A 19,548-nucleotide genomic window follows, 5' to 3' on the forward strand; every position below is an offset into this window, starting at 1 on the left:
TCCGAATTTCTGGAATACCGAATGGGGGTCGAAGAGATTATAAAACAATTTTTTGTTTAGTCTAGTTATAACAGGAAATATGTAACCATTTTTGTACTCACCATTTTTAGCTTTAATATTACAATAAAGTCCTGTGCCACATCTGTTGGGGCTAAGAATAGGTTGAGGAGTGTAGGTTTGACAACCTTGAGGCTTACTTCTACTTGCTCGTAATTTTGATTGATGCAAAATAGGCAACTGTAAAGCTTCTGATCTAGGCCGTTTACGGGAAACTTTTGCAGGACTTGCGGTTATCCTATTCGAAAAACATTACTGTTATTTTGTGTAATTTTCATACATTAACGATCAAGTTTGAATGAAGTATATATTTGATGGATGGCTAGAAAAAAGACCCTTGTCTGTTGCCTCGGAAATGAATTCACGAACACAACTCATACCTCGACGAAAACAAAACGAATTGAGGGTCTCTTTATTCAATGTCAGTAAGCGGTATGGTGAAGGAATAAACCCTAGTGCCACCTGACAGGAAACATTCGACATTTTCGTCGAAGTATGAGTTGTGTTGTTATGACGTGGTCAAATGAGACCGAAACCGCATCTACTTTTTCTTGATTAAATGGTATTTCTGTTAATACTTTGAGTGATGATGGTTTGCTATTTGATATGCATCTGAATTAATTTCGTTAAAAATGTTTGGTATACAAGCCCAGCTCTACTTTACAATTTTTCAAACTGGTACAGCATGCTTGGTGACGATCATTTTAGACGATTCGATCTAATTCGAAGATGGATTGAAGACGTTATACAGGAAGGCTCAGAAATCACAAAATTCTAGTTATAATAAAACCTGAAAATAACTTACGTTGTAGGACTCAGGAATACGTCGTTGCTCTCTTCCTTCTTCGATTCGGTTATTTGCTTAGGCCTCATGATTATTTGCTTCGTTGAACACTGAACACCTTTCAGGATTTTTTGCACACTCAGACTGTTCCTCTCGTCACTGCTCACTTCCGAACTCTGTATAATAGAAGTGTTCGTGATAACGAAATTTTTCTGCTGAATCGGCGTACTTCCGGTCTGAATCAGCTTGATTTCGCCGTTTGTATCCACCAGAATACCGGCGAAGTTGCCACCGTTCAAGTCGATCAGCCCGTGGTTGCTTATCAATCGCAGAGGAACCCCGTTCAATTCTATCCTCTTCTTCGTGACAAAGTCTTTGGGGCTGCTCGACAGGAGCGGGTCGTCAGAATTGGGCAGCATCTGTGACTGGAAAGTGTACTGGGGGGACATCGAAAAATTGATGAAGTTCTGGGAAACACTGAAACTGTTCGAGGTGTTCGGCAGAGTCGTTGGTTTCGAAGTTGAAGGCATATTCGATAAAGGGGACGGTGAAGGGGTTAGGCCTACAGGAACTGGCGAAGAGGGATCAGGGGAATCCGACAGCGGGTAGATATCGTCAGCTGCTATGCTCTCTCCTGGTAGAACTTCTTCCAGGGCCTCCTCAACAGCAGCCGAACTCGACATGGTCGATGTGAAAAACGCGGCCGATAACGGGGAAGAAACTTGTGGTGGTTCATCGATCCCTCTCTCTGGCACCTGACCGAAATCACTTTGTTTGGGAGAGACGAGTGGAAGTGAGGCGTTCTGCCCGAAGCACGGACTGCGAGCCTCGTGGCTCGCCGGAGGCGTGGGATAAGCAAAACCTGGAGAATCATGACGTATCGACGGACTCTGTAAAGGACTAGGAGTTGGCACTGAAGCGTGCGGAGAATTGGTGAAAGGAGCTGGTGATTGATTCTGAAAACTAGGAGAAGGCAAATCCAATCCGGAATTCGAATGAAAAGTGCTGAAATCTGCCAGACTGTCTGGTAGCGGAGAATCCAGAACAGCCTGTAAATCTTGGTTGACCGAATGATTTGTTTGGTACGACGGTGAATCGTTCTGAATCGACGCGTAATCATCCAAACCCATATCGTGGATATGTTGGTCATTGTGATCTTGTAGCAGAGAATCAGCTTGAAACTGTATCGAGGCTAGCTGTTGCGTGTCAACACCCTGAAGGAGCATACTGTCTTGAACCTGAGTGAACACGTCTTCTTGAAGAGGTGGCGACAGGTACCCCCCGTCGTCTCCTTGATAAGTCAAAGTGAAAGATTCAGAAGCCTGAAATTGGATGAGCTGTTGATGACCAGGATCCGAAGTCGCTCGTTTAAGTGACACCTTCTCCCTCTTCAATATCAAGTCCGCTAAGGTGTCAGCCTCTTGTGTCGTTGATGTTGCTCTACTACCGACGAAGGAGTCAGCTTCGGAATGTCTTCTGGATTTGTCCGTCGGTTGATGAGGAGGCGCTGGCACCACGAAAGAGGTATTCTTCGAATCCAAATTAGTCGATGTGGTTGTGGAATGCACGGTTAATGGAAATAGTGGGGGAGCATTTGAGGATTTTACAGATTCTTCCGATGTTCTTGGCGACGGTTGTTGGGGATTGGTGGACGTTGAACGTTTATTGATGATCTTTTCTTCGATGAGTGCCCGAACGCTGACGCTGGCAGTTTGGAGTGGCGGGGCGTTTGAATCTTTTCTCTCCGTTTTTTTGTTGTCAGTGTCCTGCAAAAACACCAGAAATCGCATTATGAGATAAACATTGCTCATGGTCTAATTACCTTCTTGAAATATCCACCATGAAGCCTCATGTGACCGTTGAGCGCAGGAATATTTTTGAATTTTCTATGGCACAGGTTGCACTCCACTGGTTTAGGTTCTGGCTTGGTGGATGAGGCAGGACTAGATGTTGATGGGGTTGTAGTCGTCACTTTTGCTTGTGATGAACTTGCACAAGAAGTGATTTTACTGGCAGATCCTTGTGGCAGCTGTAAAACATTGGGATGAATACATAATTTATATATCCATTCATTTTTGGATATATTTGGGACTGTAGGAGCAGCTGTAAATTTCAAGCCATTCACAGTCAGCTCACAGAGAGGGGACAATAGAGATTATTACTTGAAATACCTTGCCTGCTTGTTAATTGGTTTCTGAATCTTACATCTGGATTTAATTTTCTTTTAATTAGAAATTTTCAATGTGCAACAATATGAAGGGAAATATCTGGAAAGTACTTCGGAAAAAGTAAATCCAGATACGTAAATCACAGTTTTTCCAATTGAGGGCTCTCCAAAGGATTCTGTGCAATCTTTAAAATGGCCATATGGATATATCCAGCATTTTTCACCAGTGATTAAATCCAGAGAGCTCTCTAGTTCGAAATGTATTTCCGCCATTAATAGGGATTGTCTGGTAAGCGCTGAAAAACGTGGTAATTTTCCGCTACATTTAGGAGATTTCATTTAGGGGGAGTATTAATTCCTCTTTCACACTGAAAGGCGTATTTTTAATGAGAGTTCTTTTGCGATGTGCTCCGCTCCGATCCCAATGCTCCCTTTGTCGATCTAGAAATTATTAAGGTTTTCAGTTTTCACAAGAACGAACGATTCTAATATCGACTTGAACGTGCTCATTCTCCTCTCGGAATTGAGATTATGAGATATTCTATTTGGATCGCTCGAGATGTCGCGCAAAGCTCAATAATTAAATTTGGAGCCACAGGTGCACTTATTATTATCATGGCGCTGTAGAATTTGAGATGCTCAATTCTGCTTCGGTTTATTGGAGCTGAAACTCGAATTCCTTATAATCCAGATACGTTCCATTCTTTTCAATGTTAAGAGAGAATTTTCATAATTCGAGATGGGACGTCTTTTGTTATTTCGTGGAAACAGCTCGGTTGTCAAACATGGTAAATGTACTTACTGAATTTTGGAAATCTTATTAGGTTATAATGATTTTCCATAAAAGAGTTTTTCACAGCCACCATTCTGGAAAAAGTGTTTTTCATCTCAATTCAAACCAAAGAAAGATATGAGAAAGAAATAATATAGAAAAGAGAAGAATTTTTTTTCGATTTCTGTTTCTAAACGATAATCAAAAGGAAATGAAATGCGATGCAGGGAAAATGACAATAGTTTCCACTTTTTGTGGCAACGATTTATACTGTTTCTACGGGTGCAATATTTGGAGTTATTGTATTGCTGAGGGATCAAGGTGTTTCTCGAGGTGTTTCTCATTAGCAATGAAATGTTCGAAACCATCTGAATGATATGCTTGAAAAACATAGACTATAGTGAAAGGATATCTCATACCATTCAAATTTTACCCCATATTTATTTATCTTCTATCTTTCACGACATTTCCTTTAAAATGACCCGAACATGAAAATCTAAAAATGTCAGATCCAGACTTCTCGCTGGCCACGAAATAGGTCTAACCCTACTATCGACCGATTAGGGAGCAATTCATTAAAAACATAGATACGAACGTTTAGCTCACAGTGTGCAAGTCACCCATGCTGTTGAAAAATGATTTTGCGTCTGTTGATCAAGGAAACCTGGTCGAAAAGCATATTTTTTCAAAAAACTGTTCATAATTTTCTATATACTCTATACATAACTACCTCAACTCAACTAATGTGGGAAACAGATTTTCGGTTATCAATAAATATGGCTCAAACGAGTCATACATCATAACATCTTCTCCAAGGTTCACGTCTAATTTGGAATCACCCTGTATAATATACAGAGTGTTTTCAAAGGTGAGGTTTTTTTTTGAAGGTAGAACTCATCAAAATAAGTCGTTTGTTTAACCACGAATTATCAGTAGGTATAAAATATCCAAGATGGTTGAGATACAACCCCTAGAAGTTCGACAAAATTTAATTGAATTTCAAGTACAGGACTGTGGAAGGTGACTCCGGCATAGCAAAAACGAAACAAAACATAAACATATGGCTAGACAATGAGTGGTTCAGAACCAAGTTCATCGAACTAGATGCATCAGGTCACTTTTGAGAGAATCATAATTGTTGTATCGTGCAATTTAGGGTGAAAAAAAAAATGTTGAAAATCGAGGCAGTTTCTTGAAAGTGCTTATGTTAGTTATGTTGAAGAAGTGCTTTGAGGCTTCCCCATTTCATCCCATTTTTACGACGATTGTTGGAATGTTCAACAAGAAGATTGTGATGCCCATTGTGAAAAAATTCGTCAATAATTTAGACGAATTTTATTGGTGAGATTTTGAAGTACACACTTGTGTCCTAAGTCTCTTCTGTAGGTTGGTATCGAAATGAGCCATATCATAAAATCGTATAAGTTACTAACAAATAATGAGAACAATTCGGCAATCCTAAGTTTCCATTTTCATCACCACGTAAATATCGAATGAGCCAATATCCTAAACGAAACCACATGATCGAATCAGGAGATAAGTTTTTTCCCACTGCTTTGCGATAATTCAGCTAACAAGCGGTCTAGGGTCGTTTTAGGATCTATTTCAGTAATCATTTTCAATTTTTTTTCAACTTTGTCATTTTGAAAGTTTTTTATAGGTGATTTTTGTGAAACGCTTCATTTTGTCCAGTTCTACCTTATGAAAGAAAAACTTCACCTTCAAATACACCCTGTTTAGAGTTTTATTCGAATACAGTGAATTTTGGTGATAAGCGAAGACAATTTCCACTACATAACGGATGAAAAAACTTTACAATTTTCCCTTGTCTGGATCTGAATCGGGATGTAAGACCATTACCATTTCAGTGAGAAAGTAGTTCGATCCCAGGCTTGGATACCAGAGAAACAAGTCAAAGTCGAAGCGTTAAAACTACCAACTACATAGTTTTGTTGGGAAACGTTTAGGGAACGTTCTTGTGCGGAATGAATAAAAATTTCTTGACGGAACTATACGAGGAGATTTTCGCTCGGAAAGCTTCACTCACGACAAGAAATGCTTCTTCTTTACATAAACTTTGCGCGAATTCGGAGTGAGTTTCGAGTTAGAATCCATCTACGTAGAAGGGGAGCGGGGCCCCAACAAAAAGAGTGAACTTGACTACCCGGAATGAATGGAACATTCGTTTAGGAGAGATTCGTCGCAGAACTTTTTGCATGTAAGTAATTACTTGGCAGCATAATTAATCACGAGAAATTCGAGCGTACAGAACTAATTGAAAAGTGAGACAAGACCAGTGTTACGGCGGCGACTCTGTTGGGGTTTAAGGGTACATGCAGATTATAATGTGCGGTTTTTGAGACGTCTGCGGTTGCGTTTGTTGCGGTCGCTATATCTTCTGACGGCTGTTTCATAACAACAGAGCGAGCTTTGAATTCTTCGCCGTATAGCTGTTCCATCATTTCGAAAAGCAAAGTTTCAAATATATATTTTATATCTCAACATATTCTCCTCTTAATTGGACTTAATTGGATACATTTATTACAGCGAACCTGCAACGTCTCTAGACCTTTCAAAAAAACTTTTTCTTCTTGCTCTGCAAACCAGACCTCCACAGTTTTTATTACCGCCTCGTGGCCTCGTTGAAAGAAAATTTACGACCTTTTAAACATTTTTTCAGTTGAGGAAAGAGATGATAGTCGGATGGAGCCAAATCTGGTGAATAAGGGGGGTGTTCTAGTAATTCAAACCCTAAATCACGAATTTTTCGCATGACAACATGAGATTTGTGTGCAGGGGCGTTGTCCTGCAAAAGCAAAACACCTTCGGATAGCTTTCCGCGTCTGTTCTCTTTAAGTTTTTTCCGTAGAGTGGTCAGTATTGTCGAATAGTAATCTCCGGTTATTGTTCTACCCTTATCCAAAAAATCAATCATGATTACTCCATGGCAATCCCAAAAAACTGAAGCAAGAACATTTCCAGCAGATTTTTGGACACGAAACTTCTAAGGCCTTGGAGAACCGGAGTGTCGCCATTCCATCGATTGTTGCTTCGTTTCTGGATCGTAGAAATGTACCCAAGTCTCGTCCATAGTAACAATTCGGTTTAAGAAGTCTACATCGTTTTCAAATCGAGCGCAGATCGAACGCGATGCTTCTACCCTCGCACGCTTTTGGTCAACATTCAAACATTTGGGGATCTATTTTGCTGCAATTTTTCCCATGTCCAAATTGACGTGAACTATATGATGAACGCGTTCTTATGGAATATTCAGTACTTCAGATATCCGTTTTAGCCCAATTCGACGGTCTGATAAAATCATGTCATGAACTGCATCGATATTTTCGGGGACTGACACAGAAACTGGCCTTCCCGATCAGTCATCATCTTCAATGAAAAATTTACCTCTTTTGAAGCAAATCGAGCACAGATCGAACGCGATGCTTCCCCTTGCACGCTTTTGGTCAACATTCAAACATTTGGAACCGTCCGGTGTTACAAAAGTATCAAAGTAAAGTAGTATTCAGAAATTCCGTATGAAAAGTTATGAGCTTATGAATTTTTTCGTTAAAGCCTCTATTAGGAAAGTTTCGAATGGCTAATCTTCCGCTTTCACCTCTTTTCAGAGGGTAAATCTGGATAATCTAACTAATTAGCTCACTAGCGCGATTAGCTTATATTGCTTCGATTGAACATTTCGAATCTCTGGATAATATTCGTTAAGGGAGATTATATTTAGCCACTCAATATTTTCCGAGTGGATACTGTTCAGTTCAAATTAATATAGATACCTATACCTTCGGCATTAGGCAGTTTATTGCCCTATATACAGACGAATACAGACTTTGAGCGGTCCATATTGTACCAGAAACTGCAAGGGAAACATTCAACAGACATTTTCGGCGTAGTTGAAATAACTTACTCGGTCTAAACTGTAAACCAAGTGTGCTGAATTGTATGGCAATATTTTCGGACAATATATAAATTCAAGAAAATTGATGGCGGAATCTTCTAGGTATGGATAACTACAAAAAGTTGCTTCGGAATTTTAAAATTGCAAGATCCCCAAAGTATCTGGTAATCTCAGTAGAAACAAGTTAAATCTCATCACAAGCTTTCTTACAGCCTACAGCATACATTGTTGCCTCAGGAAGGATCTGCTGAGACTGGGTTTATCAGAAACTGACGAGTGTATGTACCCAAAAAGACTTCTGCCGGGGAGGCCAAATCCAGCATTCTAAAAGGAAATTTAACAGAAAGCCCTATCATGGAAATCGTAAGAAAAGAGATGAGATATAAACTATAGTCCATTCACATTTATAAAAGCAGTCGTTTTTGTTACTAGGACGGAGTAAGGTTGGCACACATCACATGCAATGTCAAACCGGCGTTGCAACAATCATTTACAAACTCCTATTTTTTTACGCTTCCAAAAGGCACAAAAAAGAATCAGCAACTGCTGTTCTAAATTGAAATCTGCTTATTCTAATACTAACCCTGATATTTTTAAATCGATCGTTTATAGGAAGATAAATGTGAGTAAATAAATATTATGTTTCATCTGAATCTGACTTACGGTCAGATTCATAATCAAATTTGAAGTCCCTTTGAGCTTAAAGCTTCCTTTAGTGTCATTTCTAGTAGGACTTACGGCCGATTTCATAATCAAACCTAAAGTCACTTTAATTTTAAAGCTTCCTTTAACCCTACTAAAAATGACACTAAAGGAAGCTTTAAGCTTAAAGTGACTTTAAATTTGATTATGAAACCGGACGTTAAGGCAGGTTTCATACTCAAACTAAAATTCCCTTCAATTTTGAAGCTTCCTTTAACTCTACTGAAAATGACACTAAAGAAAGCTTCGAATTTGAAGGGACTCAATGTTTTAGAATTGAAAAGTTTTTCGGAGAGTTCTCATAACTTCTTTGTCTTTCGAAGTTACATATCTGGAACTCGAACCTTCTACATTCACTTTTTTTCGTCGAGTCCACTGACGCGCTCAATTATTTTATCATTTCGAATCATAAGGCGAATTTTCGTTTTTCTAAACGCAAACTTTTATTGAATTCGTTATTTTTGAATAAAAAAAAACTTGTCACTAAATTCTACGTATGAAAGTGCCTTAAAAGGTTCAAGTTTCGAATCTGTAACTTCAAAGATAAAAAAGTTATGAGAACTTTTCGAAATAGTTAAAATCTCATTTTTTGCTAATGAGTCAAAAACGAAGAATCGTAGGAGGCTACGGTTTTCACCATTCTTTGTTTATCTGAAAAAAGCTCGTAAATGTGTAATCCGTTTTCTTCTAGCTCTTATAGTTCTCGAGATCCCCTCAGTGGACAACGAATTTTGCCCTCCCTGTATATACTACTTCACCCTAGCTCGATCGATACCGAATTAATTTATGAAATTCTAGAAAATTCATGAATTCCTCCACTACAGTCGAACGAGTTTTTTCAAGCAATCGGAAAGGAATTCTTTAATATCAATGTCCGCGGGAGCCTGTAGCATCTGTTAGTTAACGATAAACCAATATCTATTTGGAACTAACGAGTAACGAAGGAAAACGAGCAGACCGAAATGAAGGTCTTCATGCGAGCCCCAATGCTCAGTATGTTATTTCTTCCTTTTTACCCAGTTCGGAACCGCATTTTCGCGAATAGCAGCACTGCGAAGTTCGTTATCCAATAAAATCCCCAGTTCTAGAATACTCTTTTTATTCCGCCATGTTTCATCAGACAAAAACCTCGCGGGCATTTTCAGGTTTAACTTTTTAGATTCCCAAATAATCATTCCTCTGGCCTTTATAAAATGCGACGTTCAGGAGCCACAAATGGTTTCGGTGTTTACATTTCTCGTGAGGTTCAATTAGCAACTTCATTTGAATTAGGCGGAGATGCCTAATACACAACGTTCTCTGGTGGGTGGAGATTATGTAAGGGGAGGAATGGGAAATTTTAATTTGGTCAGCTTGAATCAGCCCGAGGCCCCAAATTGGTGGTGGAAATGAAAGAAGGAAAGACGATTTTCTAGCTTTTTTATTCCGTTACTGGAGATGAAATTATTATTAGTGGTTGATATACAGGGTGAATCTTTGACTCGTACAAATATTTCAACAGTAGATTCTTGAGGTCAAAAGAAACACTTTTTTCCTATACAATTTTTTCCGATTCGGCCCTGTTAGAAAGATATAGCCATTTTAAGGTCTCATTATGAGCTATGCCACCCCTGGAAAACAAAATTTCCTTCAGAATAACTAGCTAAATCTGTAACACTACACATCCGTGGATCTTTTAAACAGAGTTGTATTCAGCCAAAGTATATAATCTTTCAAATTTCACAGACGCTTTTTCATCAAATTATCGAAAACGGCGCATTATACAAAAAAATATGAAGAATACTTTTATTTTACAAAACGTTCAAATGTAGCGTTGTTGGTTCTTTGAGTTTTTGGTATTTTTATGACGTAATGAGCATAATGAGGAAACTGAAAGACGTGGGTGATATCTTATGTTCGAAAAAGATTAATCAAATAAGTGAAAAACTATATTCCGAAATTCAGTTCATTCGATAAAACCGTTTGTGAGAACTAAAAATAACTTATTTTAGGGTTTTTCAACAGCCTGCCCCTTTTAAAGCGAGCTGATTCGGAAAAGATGGTAATGGAAAAAATTGTTCTTTTGACCTCAATAAGAATCAACTGTTAAAATATTTGTACGAGACGGCCAGTTTCTGTGTCAGTCCCCGAAAATATCGATGCAGTTCATGACATGATTTTATCAGACAGTCGAATTGGGCACTGAATATTTCATACGAACGCATTCATCATATAGTTCACGTCAATTTTGGCACGAGAAAAATTGTTGCAATTGTTGAAAAAATGTTTGAATGTTGACCAAAAGCGTGCAAGGGTAGAAGCATCGCGTGTCGCGTTCGATCTGTGCTCGATTTGAACACGATGTTGACTTCTTAAACCGAATTGTTACTATGGTCACTATGGATGAGATTTTGGTACATTTCTATGATCCAAAAAAAAAACAATCGATGGAATGGCGACACTCTGGTTCTCCAAGACCTAAGAAGTTTCGTGTCCAAAAATCTCATGGAAAAGTTCTTGCTTCAGTTTTTTGGGATTGCTATGGAGTAATCAGGATTGATTTTTTGGATAAGGGTAGAACAATAACCGGAGATATAACTATTCGACATTACTGACCACTCTAGGGGAAAAAACTTAAGAGAAAAGACGCGAAGGCTATCCAAAGGTGTTTTGTTTTTGCAGGACAACGGCTCTGCACACAATTCTCATGTTGCCATGCAAAAAATTCGCGATTAAGGGTTTGAATGGGGAATTCTCCTCAATTTGGGTTATCACTGCATATTATGCAAGTTTAAACTGAATAATTATGAGTTTCATTCATGAAATTTTCAAATTCACCGCGGAAACTATTCAAAATCATCCTTCAAATATGGGGTTTTAAAATTCAAATCGCTTTGTGCGGAGTTTACCATTTGGCAACAGCGCATACAAGACAATGAAAAGAACAATGTCTGATCAGCTTGTTTATAAAATAACAACTGTTGATCTACAGGCGCCTACTTACTGGCGAGCTTCAACTGCAACCGGCCATAAAAATCACATAAAATTTTACGACCTTCCTCGTTCGTCACAGACTTCATAGACAGTTATCTTTGTCTATCTCATCAAGATAATGTATTTGTTGTCCTTTATTATCAAGGCATATTTCAGTCGATGTTGCCAACTTGTGCAATCCACATGAAACACTTTGAATTTTAAATACCCATTTTTATTTTTCATTTTTAACAGCTTAAAACCATTTTTTTTGGAAACGGTTGAAATGGTTATTCCCAAATGTGACGTTTCAAAGATATTTCATAAAAAATACATCATTTTCGTCAGAAGGAGTATTCCCTAATTAGAACACCGCCTTATTGACCAGATTTGACTCCATCCAACTATCATCTCTTTCCTCAATTGAAAAAAAGTTTAAAAGGTCGTAAATTTCCTTCCAACGAGGAGATGATAAAAGCTGTGCGGAGGTATGGTTTTCAGAGCAAGAAGAACCTGTATTATATGAATGTGTCTCTATGGTTGTGTATCTTTGTTCTGCTTTTGCAAACAGACGCAAAATGATTTCTTCCTTGGCAACTAGCACACGTTTTTCCAAATGCTGGACACTTTTTCTTAAAATCGTGTTTGTAACCACAATATTTGCACATATTTGGCTTCTTGTGCTTTACAGCATCTAAATGAACATCTGCACCACCTTCTTGCAATGTTTTCGACTGTTGTTTGCTTACTTCCACAGTTCGGCAAAATTCAATTGCCTTCGTCAGTGTTAATTTTGATTCTCGTAGCAGTCTTTCTTGCGTGGTTTTGTCATGAATTCCCATTACTATCCCGTCTCTTATCATTTCATTCTGTTCTTTGTATCCTGTGGTCTTTACTGCTTTTCTCAGGTCAGTGTGGAAGCTATCGAACGCTTGACCTTCCTTTTGATAAATACTATTGAACTTATAGCGCTCAAAGATTTCATTTGTTTTTGGGGAACAGTAATCTGAAAATTTGAGCATTATCATACTTAAAGATTTACTTTCAGCTTCGCTGTAGGTGAAACTGTTGTGCAGCTCCAATCCATCATCTCCCACCAAGTTTAAGAATACAGCTATTTTCTTCGGTTCTGGCGAGTCTTTTAATCCAGTGGCATCAAGAAAAACATTAAATTTTTGTTCAAACCTCTTCCAGTTTTCTGATATATTGCCGTCTAGAAGCAGCGGTTCTGGTGATCTAAAGAATGACTCCATTCTCGTCTAGTCGTTCGTCTTTCAAGCAGACTATTTGTTTATTCACGTACTTTTTACAGAAATACACACCTGAACACCTGACACCATGTATGATGCAAGGGTACATTAATAAAACTAAAGGATTAAGTCTAGTTTCTATTCAGCAACAACAATACAAGCGTGGCTTCACTAGCGGCCATTCTATTATTGATTGACATTGACATGAACATAGATCTAAGCGATACACAACCATAGAGACACATTCATATAATACAGAACCATTTTTTTAAAGGTCTAGAGACGTTGCAGGCGTTGCAGGTTCACTGTAATAAATGTAGGAAACCAATTAAGAGGACAATATGTTGAGTATTAATATATTTTTTTTGGATATCTGGAGTAAAACTACTAGACGATTTCTACTCACCGGAGAAGACCATGTTCTTTGCACCTTCGCAGGGGTTTTGCTGACATGTTTCGAGGCCGGTTTCGGAATAGGCTTACTGGTGGATTGAGATTGTCGCTGGGTTTGTTCCATTATTTGATGAATCAGATCCAGTTGTTGTTTGGTCAGCCCGTCATTGTTGCCTGAGCCGCTCTGAAAATCAAAGCTGGTTACACGTAATCTAGTTAGACCCGCTGGAATTGAGGAGGAAGATCCTCCAAGAAAGACGTATTGCTTTCAGGGAATATCCCGACAGATTAAATTAGGGGAATACGGGAAAAACGCCAAACTGTTGAAATGACTTTTCATCACTTCGCGTTTTTCACTCGCGTAGTCGGGAAAGGTCGCAAGGTTCAATTCAATTTGCCACCAGTAATTCCATCTCGCCTGAATCAACATCTTTCAGCGTTTCGGGAAATCGGAATTGTCGAAGGAGAATTGTTAATTTCAGTTTTTTCTTTCGAGTCTTGGAGATATATTATGCAGCCGAGAAAATTCCATTTCTCCACCCTTACTCCTATGTTCACATAATGAAACTTAATTAATAGGACACTAATGGCTTAATTGTTTTTTTCTGATCCTGTTTAGTTATCCTTCACTCTCTGAATATTGAGTATGGTCATAAGATAGACAGTTGTGATACCAAAGGGCTGGCGTATTACCGACATATACATTCAAACAACTTCAAGGATTGTGGATTGTTTTGACGGTTATACTGCTATGTGAGCATGACCATAAGAGTGAGCATCTAGTCAGGCCTCGAGTACTGCAGCGTTCATCATCTGTGTACCATGTAATGGTAATTCTTTTGAATTTTTGGGCGATGAATCTCCTTTTACACTCTTCCTTCCTGCATAGCAGTTGAGGTTTTTTCGATGCTTATTTTCTGGGTTATATAGTCACCTGCTGCCTAAATATTCTGAAAATGCTGTCATGGGCTAATCTCTTTATTACTAGATGAAGAGGCTTGATATATCATCATCATCATCATTATTGCTGTATCCCGTTACCGAGAATAAATCTACAATAAGACTCAAAAACAAAACTATCGGTGCGATTAAACTCATAATTTCTTAGGGCTACTTGCGACTGTGTGCCCTCCTGGGACTGAAGAGACCCAACCGTGACCTACAGATCCTTCCACACTCCGGATATGGATAGTCACCAACCAGACCTGGCCACCGATGTATTCTTCTCGAGTCTCCATTATAACTGTGGACCAAAGACCTCCACTGTGATCTGTCTAACGCTAGTTGTTCCCAGTTATGATTGGCATTAACTGTTTTCAGGGATTGATGCAGTATATCCTTAAACCGCATATACTGGCCTCCTGGTTTCCGAGCTCCCTCTGTGAATTCGCCATACAGAGCATTTTAAAGAGTCTTGTGTCTTGCATCCTCAGAATGTGGCCGCTCCATCTGAGTCAGGCCCTCGTTACTTGAGTCTCAATTGTTATACAACTCCCGCGCTGTAACACTTTGTGGAACCTTCTGATGTGCATTATTTGTCTTAAATGACGTTGTTGCGTTTGTTCAAGCTGTGCAATATGTCTCCTGTAGGGTGTCCAGCTTTCGCTTCCGTAAAGAAGCGTTGGGAGGACCACTGCTTTGTAAACAGCTGTCTTGGTCTTTAGATTGAGGTCGTGATTTTGAAGCACTCTGTCCTTTAGCTTCCAGAATGCCCGTGATGCCGAATTGATGCAGTTGTGTATTTCCGTGTCCAGGTTAGCCTCAGTATTGATGAAGCTTTCCAAGTATTCGAACTTGATATATATAATTATAATGATCTCAAGTGCCCTAGTTGGGTAAATTCTCGAAGCTTCAGTGAAGCACATGCAGACGAGACTTCGTACTTTTTTGAACAGTGCATTTTGACCTTCATTGGCATGCCAGACTGTTGCACCATAAGTGATTATTGTTCTCACAATCATGACGTACTATCTATAGCAGTACTTTGGGTATATACATAGATCCAAGTATCTTTGTGGATGAGTACTGAAGCAGATTACAATATTTCACACTTTCATGTAGTGTAAGATTTGTTTTCGGTGGATTGCCCTCAAAGGGAGACCTTGTAAGATGGTGCCAATCTACAATAGATTGTTTTTCCTCCTGGACCTTCTGAATTAGTGTACCTATATGAACAATATTGTAGGAACATTGGTAATCTGTAATGATGCAATCATCTCAGTTTTGTTTTTCTGAGAATGAGTCGATTCTAACAAAAGTAGTTAGTAATAAAAGCGTAATAAAAACTTCGGGGCATGTTGAAAATACATCATTGGAGACTAGACGTTTACTGTTCCTTCGGAATGGTATACGAGTTTATACTTCCCATCGAACACTTTGAACATCGTATAAGGACCTCATACAGTGGTCTACGAATTTCAATGCCTAAAACATAAAATTCGTGCCAACTGACAAACATTTTTTCAAGCAATTGGCAATTTTAATGCCAACAGAATTATTCAACTTATGTTACGTTGGCAAAAGTGCACTGATGTAAATGGAGCTTATTTCGATCAAATTGAATAAGTATTCACTGAGATATTATGGGGAGTCCGGGAGAGTTAAACCCCTTTTCACTCTGAAGCCACTTAAGTTGTATCTGTAAATGGTAGCAACTTATTTTTTTGTGTGAAGATGTCATGTCCAAATTGGTAACGATAGATAATAGTAGAGTTATGGTGAGATGAACATTTTGACTACAGCAATTCTGTTTTTAGAAACCGAAAATTGGTTCATGTCTCCCTAAACTATGGGAGGGTTGAACAGGGAGCGAGAGAGACTTGACCATAAGTTTGTTTCCAATTACCAACGATTGTCTATGTCAAGGTTGTCATCATCGGATGTATCAGTGTACGAAATACTCTTACTACTCTCACTTATTTCCGAGATGTTTTTTCCTTTTTTGAACCTTTTTATAGTTTTTATAGTTATTTCTATTATTCAATTTTTGTTTGAAGCAAATTATTATCTAAGCTCAGTGCTGGAAACTTGGACCACTGATTATGTCTCCCGACCATAGCATGGGTCAAGTCTCCCGCACTCCCTCTTAGTCTATTCAACAGATGTTTTCTTGAAACTTTTACAACTTTATGTTATTAAAAAGGCTCATCGTTTGTGAAACAATATTAATCAATGAAAGCAATAAAACTTAATAACACCACGCACCTATTAAACTGTTCCGATAGTGTAACAAACAAAAATTATTCAATTTCTTTCTTCCTAACAACAAAATCACGTTCAACCCTCTCACTCCCGAACTGTTCTGATGGCGGCCAAAATGGAGCCTCCACTAGTTGTGCCTTGTAACGAGTATGTCGCAAGCTATTTACGATACTGGTAGCGCGAAATTTGAATTGAAATATTTGAGGTGGTTCAAGTCTCCTACCTGAGCAACTGTCTCGGACTCACCCTACAGTTTATTTCATGAAAACAGACGAATCTTTTGAAATACATGCACTCACTTTTGGTTCAGAAGAAAGGAGTTGTTGCAATTGACTTTTGCCCCCTGACGTTGACGTGGGAGATGGTGCGTATTGAATACAGCTGGAACCATGTGGCGAGGCCGCGTCTCCTGAAGCCGCCCCCTGTGCTGGGGACATGGTGGTGCTTGCCGTGTTCAGAGTTGTCGAACTGTGGTGATTTTCGGTATGCCTCCTCAGGGACCTGGCGTCGCAATAACTTTTTCCACATCCCTCCGCCTTGCATTCGTAGGGCTTCTTATTGCGATGCGTTAGCATGTGGCCGTTTCTGGAAATTTACACTTTTTTATTCGAACAATGAGGTGTTTATAGAACAGTTCTACCAACATTAGCAATGACATAAATTATTCGATATTTCGGAGGAGCTGAAGAAATGAGTTTTGGAATGCGAGGAGCAGACGATTTACCACTGCAGTCCATGGTGAGAGTTGGAAGGAAATACATTGTACGTTTTCAAAGGGTGTTCAAGCTCACGCACTCAAAAATGGTATTTTTATAAACATTACGAACAAAGAATGCATTTTTCATCAGAAAAGGAGGTTTGTTGCTCTGACGAGGTCAAATGAGACCGAAACTATAGTCAGCATCTAGTCTTCTTCGGTGGAACGTTCACTGCTTAGTTGTTCTAATGATGGAAAATTGGCTAGCTCAATTCAGATCGTTACACTTGGTGATAAATAGCGAATTCCTCGATATTTTTCACCTCATTTAGGTGATTATTTCTCCGCGTTCTCTCCCTATGATGTACCACTTTTCAGTGAAAATGTTACTATTTATTATTTGAAAGAAAAATCGAGTAGGTCAATCGAACAATCATTAAAAAGCTTTTCAAATGACAAGGATTGTTAAGAATGGCCGCCTCCAGTTAAGATACTCGAAGATATCGAGAAATTCGATATTTATTGTGGAGAAATATAACGCACTGTATCTTGGAAACAATGAAAACGAAACATTTCCGGAAAAAAGCCTACAAAACCCTAAATCAGAGACTAATATCCTGAATTTGTTCGCAATGTTCGTGAAACACTCTGGATATTCTTATTATGGCCATAAATTCTTAAGTATCTCAGTTTAATCACTTATTCTGATTACATGATTTTCCTCTGATTAAAGGAAAAAGAAGGGGGATACTTATAAGATCTTTAGCGCAATCTTTCTAGTGGAAGTCACCCTTTCGCGTTATTTGGCTCTGCAGCGATATCCTCTGAACATTATCTTGTTTTTCGGAAACCTACCTAACGAGGATCCAGTGAAGGATTCAGGGTTTTTCCCATCCTAGTGGATATTTCTCTGGAGGACTTCCTCCTGATGCCATATTTTTCGATCTTTATCAAAATTTGATGATTCAATGAAAATTTACTCTTAAACTGATTTTCTAATAACGCACTTTGAGCTTATTTACTGGTATTCCGCTGATAAAACGTTAGTTCTACATACTACATACGATTCTTTCACGATAAACCTCGGTAAAAATCTCTTTAGTGCTCTTATGCGTGCGAGTGATATTTTCGAAACTGAGTGTGAGGAAGAGGGTGCCATCAATTAGAAATTTCAGTTTTTTGCCTGAAAACACTCGAACAGAAGCCATACGATAGTGTACAGGCTGGGCAAAATTCGTTGTCCACTGAGGGTATCTCGAGAGCTATAAGAACTACACACATTTCCGAGCTCTTTTTCAGAGAAACCAATAATGGTGAAAACCCTAGCCTCCTACTATTCTTCGGTTTTGAGTTATTAGCAAAAATGAGATTTTGATGATTTCGAAAAGTTCTCAAAACATTTTTGTCTTTGAAATAACAGATCTGAAACTTGAAACCTTCTCGAGGCACTGACGAGCTCAAAATATTTTTTCATTTCGAATCTTTAGACGATCTGTCGTTTTTAAATGCAAACTTTTGTTGAATTTGTTATTTTTGATTTGGAAAAAATCACTCGTCAGTAGATTCTACGTATGAAAGTACCTAAGAAGGTTCAAGTTTCAGATCTGCAACTCCAAGAACAAAAAAGTCATGAGAACTTCTCGAAATCGTCAAAATCTTATTTTTTGCTAATAACTCAAAAAAGAAGAATCGTAGGAGGCTTCGGTTTTCACCATTCTTTGTTTCTCTGAGAAAGAGCTCGGAAATGGGCAATCCGTTTTCTCATAGCTCTTATAGTTCTCGTGATCCCCTCAGTAGACAAGGAATTTTGCCTACCCTCAGTTGTTTTTGAGCCATCTGTGTACCGTATGTACTCTACATGTCTGTGGAAGGCACTAAAATGACGAAACCATAAAATGCAATGGTGAGGTGAAAAACGAGATCCTTAATTTTCTTGTGGAAAGCATGTGCACCACAGTGTCAGAATTTTGGTATGGGAGGCTATTGCTTATGATAGTAGGTCACTTTTGTGATTCATCAGAGGCAACATTATACCACCGTGCATTGCAACCACTGTCTTGCTATTCTGTCTTGCTTTCTAACGCTGTCCAATCCACTTTTACAACAAGATGATGCATCAAAACTACGTTGGCTCGTTTTGAAGACAATCAAATCGTTTTTTTGCTTTGGCCCCCAAGAATTTCCCGTCTTTCACCAATAGAACATGTCTGGAACATTATGGGTAGAAGATTACTCCATTTACCTCATTCTCCACAGACTCTAGAGTCTCTAGAGACACTCAGAATGAGGTACAAGTTGCTTCGTATGGTACCTTGTGAGAGTAAATCGACAGTCTCAATAGGAGTATTCCCCGACGTGTTTCTGAGTGCATTAGACATCATGTAGGCCAAGCACATTATTGATTGTTTCTTTTTTCCTGCAGTTGGGTTTTCCTCAACTTTTTATCAATCACTTACCCAACCATAACACACATATGTATACAAAAAGTTGTTGTAATTTATTCATTAATACTTTGTGTTCTTCTTCCTATACCACTATACTCCATTCACATTTATTTTAGCAGTCGGTTGGCCATGGAAATTTGATACATTTCACTCTGTATAGGGAACTCTAACGATTTGTCAAAATCCAGCACACAAGCTTTTCCCTCCATTGATTCG

General features: G+C 38.7%; 1 protein-coding gene across 2 annotated transcripts in view; it reads right to left on the reverse strand.

The window, feature by feature from the left end:
- Positions 1–19,548, reverse strand: part of LOC123306258 — a 265,491-nt gene that overhangs the window by 7,356 nt on the left and 238,587 nt on the right. For both annotated transcript variants that reach the window (XM_044888158.1, XM_044888159.1), the window contains exons 7-11: positions 16,491–16,776; positions 13,004–13,174; positions 2,664–2,870; positions 863–2,607; positions 102–295 (exon numbers count right to left, since the gene is read on the reverse strand). In XM_044888158.1, the coding sequence (XP_044744093.1) occupies positions 102–295; positions 863–2,607; positions 2,664–2,870; positions 13,004–13,174; positions 16,491–16,776 (2,603 nt within the window). The remainder of the gene's footprint in view (positions 1–101; positions 296–862; positions 2,608–2,663; positions 2,871–13,003; positions 13,175–16,490; positions 16,777–19,548) is intronic.

This window comes from Coccinella septempunctata, chromosome 2 (assembly GCF_907165205.1).
Source record: "Coccinella septempunctata chromosome 2, icCocSept1.1, whole genome shotgun sequence".
Lineage (NCBI taxonomy): Eukaryota > Metazoa > Arthropoda > Insecta > Coleoptera > Coccinellidae > Coccinella > Coccinella septempunctata.